At 43.9% G+C, this 6,000-nt stretch overlaps 2 protein-coding genes across 5 annotated transcripts in view; both read left to right on the forward strand.

Annotated features, from left to right (window-relative positions):
* LOC135550285 (EH domain-binding protein 1-like protein 1) overlaps positions 1-2,780 on the forward strand; it is a 28,325-nt gene extending 25,545 nt beyond the window's left edge. For all 4 annotated transcript variants that reach the window (XM_064980946.1, XM_064980947.1, XM_064980949.1 and 1 more), the window contains one exon: positions 253-2,780. In XM_064980946.1, coding sequence (XP_064837018.1) covers positions 253-340 — 88 coding nt within the window. In that variant the 3' untranslated portion in view covers positions 341-2,780. The remainder of the gene's footprint in view (positions 1-252) is intronic.
* Positions 2,781-2,909: 129 nt separating this feature from the next.
* On the forward strand, positions 2,910-5,638 carry LOC135550287 (ras-related protein Rab-1B-like). The gene is made up of 6 exons (XM_064980950.1): positions 2,910-3,252; positions 4,187-4,259; positions 4,388-4,483; positions 4,601-4,696; positions 4,786-4,917; positions 5,090-5,638. The coding sequence occupies exons 1-6, from the start codon at positions 3,239-3,241 to the stop codon at positions 5,282-5,284; spliced, it is 606 nt and encodes a 201-aa protein (XP_064837022.1). The 5' UTR covers positions 2,910-3,238; the 3' UTR covers positions 5,285-5,638.
* The last annotated feature ends 362 nt before the right edge of the window (positions 5,639-6,000 follow it).

Genomic DNA, 6,000 nt, shown 5'->3' on the forward strand with positions numbered 1-6,000 from the left:
CCTCCCGATTCGGGCCCATACCTGGCGCGAACTCGGGAACCTCTGCCTCACAAACAAACGTGCCCGCCCTCCCTCAAGCGTCTTAGCCGTTCGCGCCGCCTCAAAAGCTAGCTAACGAGGCGACGCAAGCGGGACACTTAAGGCCGAGGGGTACGTTTCACACGTCCCCATGTGCTACACGCGCATGTTCCATATGTTTGGTATGATGAGGTAGTGTGCCGGTTGTTTATGTGTGTGTGTGTGTGTCCTCAGGGCCGTTGAGGAGGATGAGCGCCTGGAGCGGGGGCTAGAGCTTAGACGCAGGAAGTTCAGCAACAAAGACAAGTGTGTGCTACAGTGAGAGAAGGGACAACAATGACAAATACCAACCCATCCAGGAACTAAACCTCCACAATCCCTGCTTCATACCAAGCTCTCACTCACTCAGCATCCTACAGTATGAAACAGCCCTAGGAACCTGCCACCCCAGCAACAAATCCAAAGCCCTCTGCACCGATGGGATGATTGTCAAGCAGTGTTATCTCTCCTTAACTGGGATTTTGGGACTGGTCATTAATGATCAATTATGTCCCCTGGGACGCTGGCGCTGTGTGCCTTCCCCTTTGGAGATACTTGAACCAAATTTAACCCTTTACAGTGAAGGTCCCTCATTCATTTCAAACTTTTGATTGAAAAAACGAGGACCTCTACAGTTGTCAGTCAATATGCCTTACTCTGTCATTCAGTAGACAGAAAGCCCACTGTACCAACAGGTGTGTGTGTGTGTGTGTGTGTGTGTGAGTGTGTGTGTGTGTGTGTGTGTGTACACCTTTAGCCCACCAAGAAGATAAGTGGTTCCGTAATTAAGTGCCTACTCTCACATCTGTAAACATGTCATTGATCTTATCTGGTCTGACAATATACGATAATCAACTATATTAGATAGTTTGCGCTTTGCCTTAATGCTTTGGTGGAACTGGTTATTAAAAGAACGGTCTGGTGGTTTCGCGCAAAATATTAAAAGGGCTCTGTACACAGGAGGACTGACCGTTCTGTGTTTTACTTTGGACCCAGATGTTTGACAACAGACTCAAGATGCGAGAGTACCACGTATTGAGCTTTTCTGGTGTCAAATGTGTTTTCAATTTTCAATCCTTCTTTTATTTATGGTTTGGACATTTTGCATGAGAAATGTTTGGGTTCGGTGTGTGTCATATTGAGCATATATGAACAGTCAATCAATCGACCCCGAAATGAAAGGAAAAGAGGACAGTGAACAAAACGTGAGACTTTAGTTGTAGAGAGAAGCTAGTAGGACTACTTGGAAGACATACAGGACAATAAATACCATCCTGTAAATATTAATATTTATACTCTGTTATAACCTGGCACTGCAGTTCTTTTCATGTTTTTTTGTTTGATAGCAAAGACCTTTTAGTTTCACATTTCTATTATCACAGATGATGATGATTTGTTACTAACCACTGGTCCAACGGAAAATGCAATGGCGTATTACTTTGTCCCAGCCTCTTTTTAAAAAGGACATTCGAACACAATATGTTTTGTTTAAACTAGGGAATGATAAATAATACATTTTTGACGTTTAAAAAGAAAATTGGGAGTTTGTTTGAATAAGTTTCCTCTAATTTGTTGTCATATCTTTATGTGGTACTTGTTCACTTTTTTTTCATGGAGGGATGTCATTGTGTTCTGTGAATGAGGAGTCATTTCTCAATATCTATATTATTGTGATCGTGCACTATTATACTGAACAGAATATAAACTCAACATGCAACAATTTCAATGATTTTTACCAAGTTACACTTCTTGTGAAATAAATTCATTGGATTTCATATGACTGGGCAGGAGTGCAGCCATGGGTGGGCCTGGGAGGCCATAGACCCCACCCACTTGGGAGCCAGGCACACCCACTTGGGAGCCAGGCACACCTACTGGGGAGCCAGGCCCGGCCAATCAGAATGAGTTTTTCCCCACAAAAGGGCTTTATTACAGATAGAAACACATTAGCTGTCTGGGTGGCTGGTCTCAGACAATTCCGCATGTAAAGAAGCCGGATGTGGAGGTCCTGGGCTGGCATGGTTTCACGTGGTCTGCGGTTGTGAGGCTGGTTGGACATATTGCCAAATTCTCTAAAACGACGTTGGAGACGGCTTATGGTCGAGAAATGAACATTGAATTCTCTGGCAACCGCTCTGGTGGACATTCCTGCAGTCATGCATGACAATTGCACTCTCCCTCAAAACTTGAGATATTTGTGGCATTGCGTTGTGTGACAAAACTGCACATGTTAGAGTGGCTTTTTATTGTCCCCAGCACAAGGTGGACCTGTGTAATGATTATACTGTTTAATCATCTTCTTGATATGCCAAACCTGTCAGGTAGATGAATTATCTTGTCAAATGAGAAATGCTCAGTAACAGGGATGTAAACAAATGTGTGCACACAATTGGAGAGAAATAAGCTTTTTGTGCTAATGGAACATTTCTGGGATCTTTTATTTCAACTCATGAAACATGGGAACAACACTTTATATCAGTGGTTCCCAACCAGTAGTACTAGGACCCCTGGGGGTACTTGAAGACTCCTGAGACCATAGGCTTACTGGTAAAATGCACATGAGGAGGTACTTAAGGGGTAATGCAGGCAGAGCAAAATACAGTTGGTGGTACAGTAAACGAAAATGGTTGGTAACCCCTGCTTTACATGTTGCGTTTATATTTTTGTTCAGTATATTTATAACATTTGTGCATGATGAATAAATAAGCCTCCTTTGGTAAGAACGTGTCAACGTGTACTGTTACAGGCCACAGTTGAATCCCCGGAGCCAGCTGAACCAGATAACGTAAGAAGGGCTTTTGACTGAACTACGTTTCCCATCTGTGTCGGACCCCGATTTGACGTCATCACTCAATGACACCTGCGCACAGTGCCGCAAAAGACCAGGGAAGACAAGTAAAAAGGGAAACAGGAAAACAACACGCGAAAGAAAGGAATGTGTATCAAGCAATAAAACGAATTCTAGTCGCTGAACACTTACTCAGCGAACTATACACAGCCTCTTGGCTCGTGAATTTGTAGAATAATTTGCCAAACGCGGTTTGGCGAGCTAGCTAACGTCGTTAACAACAAGTATTCTTTCTTCCTACGCGTTAGCAACGCAGCTAGCTAGCTACCTACCAAGAGGATACGCGTGTGTGACCCAGACAAGAGCCGAGAAAACACGTATTTTGGACACACCATGAATCCTGAATAGTGAGTGAAGTTTGATATTTAGTTGTTTTTGTTAGCTCCGTGTCCAGTAACAGCAGATGAGGAGACGTAGCTCGCTAACTCAAACGCGTAACAAAATATATTGCGTCATCACTTGTTTACATATTTGTTCCCGAACATCTGCTATGATATCGGGTTGTTTTACATGGTAGCTACAATGTTGTCATCATCATACCAATAGCTATGTTGACATAAAATTGCTGATCTAACGTTGGTTAGCTAGTTTGCTGAATTATTTATCCGTTATTTTCCCAGGTAAGTTGACTGAGAACACGTTCTCATTTACAGCAACGACCTGGGGAATAGTTACAGGGGAGAGGAGGGGGATGAATGAGCCAATTGTAAACTGGGGATTATTAGGTGACCGTGATGGTTTGAGGGCCAGATTGGGAATTTAGCCAGGACACCAGGGTTAACACCCCTACTCTTACGATAAGGGCCATGGGATCTTTAATGACCTCAGAGAGTCAGGACCACGGCACCCTACACAGGGCAGTGTCCCCAATCGCTGCTTTGGGGATTTTTTTTTTTAGACCAGAGGAAACTGTGCCTCCTACTGGCCCTCCAACACCACTTCCAGCAGCATCTGGTCTCCCATCCAGGAACTGACCAGGACCAACCCTGCTTAGCTTCAGGAGCAAGTCAGCAGTGGTATGCTGAATTAACCAATGAATTGGAGTGGAGATATGAGTCTCGTCACCTTTCTCTTTCTTCCACGTTTTCCTCTTGGACATTTCATTGTACACCCTTGCAGCTGTAGTTTAGCTATAATAACCTAATTTCAGATGGAATGACTATAAACTAGCCTAACTCGTCAGAGACCTAAATGAAAAGTCAATGCTGGCGGTTTGATAGAATAGATCTGTTAGTATCTAACCATTATTTGTTAGCCTCTAAAACCTGGTTTTCCCCGTAGTGACTACCTGTTCAAGCTGCTTCTGATCGGCGATTCAGGGGTGGGCAAGTCTTGCCTCCTGCTTCGATTTGCGGTAAAAAAAATATCAGTGTTATTGGCACGTTGATCAGTTTTCAGCTTTCAATCAACATTTGGATATTGTGTGTCTGCGAGTTTGTTGATTATATGTGTGTGTGTTTTTTTTTAAATGATGCATTTCAGGATGACACCTACACGGAAAGTTACATAAGCACCATCGGCGTGGACTTCAAAATCCGAACTATTGAATTGGACGGCAAGACTATCAAACTACAGATTGTGAGTTGAATCCAGCAAGCCTGGCAGCTGTCGGGAAGTGTCATTGCAGTTCATGCGTGCAGCCATGTAGTGTTTTAGGAAAATTAACATCTTGTTTTTCTTGTCTTATGTCTGTAGTGGGACACTGCTGGTCAGGAGCGGTTTCGCACCATCACCTCCAGCTATTACAGAGGAGCCCATGGTATCATCGTTGTCTATGATGTAACAGATCAGGTTAGTGACGCCTCTCCACAAAGGAGATTCCTTAACATCTACGAGTTAACGTTTATTTATTGACCACATATAACGGAGGTATTTTCTAGGAGTCTTACAACAATATAAAGCAGTGGCTGCAGGAAATCGACCGCTATGCCAGCGAAAATGTCAACAAGCTGCTGGTGGGTAACAAGTGTGACCTCACCACCAAGAAAGTAGTAGACTACACAACAGCCAAGGTGAGTCCACAGGAAACATGCGGCATCGGATACAGATGAACCACAGTACTTGAATTCAGCATGTCGCTCGAGTACACTTTATCAACTGTTAGGACACACTGTGTTTTACTTGCAATGGAAGCACCCTACTACTGCAGTCAGACTGGTTGACATGTGTCTCACCCTCCTCAAGGAATTTGCTGACTCCCTATCCATCCCCTTCCTCGAGACCAGTGCTAAGAACGCAACCAACGTGGAGCAATCCTTCATGACCATGGCGGCTGAGATTAAGAAGCGCATGGGGCCCGGGGCCACGACAGGAGGAGACAAACCCAACCTGAAGATTGATAGCACCCCAGTAAGGCAGTCTGGAGGAGGATGCTGTTAGGACTGCCCTGTCCCCTCCTCTCAACTCCAGAGGCCCAGGGGTAGAGTGACAGTACTGGGGTGGAGCTGACAGAACAGGAAAATATGGTGATGGAGGTGGTGGGATCTTCAAGAACTGACTGACATTTTTTTCATTATTTTTTTTCTCATCTTAACCTATGCCCATAATTAAGTGAGAAAGGTTTGTGCCCAGGAGCAGTTCCCCTCCCCCCAACACTCTTTTTATTCACAAATATGCACAGAATTGGAAACATCTTTGAAAAATGTGGTTGGCGTTGTTAGGCATGGAAAATGTTTTTAGCTATTCAAGCACTAATCCAGTATCTATCTGTAGCACTGGCTGTTTAAACACACACACACACACATCATGGATGTTCTTTCAACAATGGCTGACTACATAACTACCCTTTATGGCCTTTGTGGTTCCTAGTCAGACTGTTGATCGTTGAAGGTGAAATAAGAGGACCATTGTGCCAGTTAAACCAGAGGCTTTATGGACACACTCCAGAGGAAAAATAGTGAAGACGAGCGCTGTTTGTGTCATCTGTCCTTTCGGGAATTGAGATTCAAATTTGGAAGTTGTCATTGGGCCCAAGCGCATAATATATAGGTTGTAATAGGGTTGCTGTTGAGGAGAAAGAGAAGACGGGGTGAAGTAAATAAAAGGCTTTCTATCAAAACAAAGTTCAAAGTGGGGACAACATGGCAAATGGAAAT

The sequence above is a fragment of the Oncorhynchus masou genome, chromosome 12 (assembly GCF_036934945.1).
Source record: "Oncorhynchus masou masou isolate Uvic2021 chromosome 12, UVic_Omas_1.1, whole genome shotgun sequence".
Taxonomy (NCBI): domain Eukaryota; kingdom Metazoa; phylum Chordata; class Actinopteri; order Salmoniformes; family Salmonidae; genus Oncorhynchus; species Oncorhynchus masou.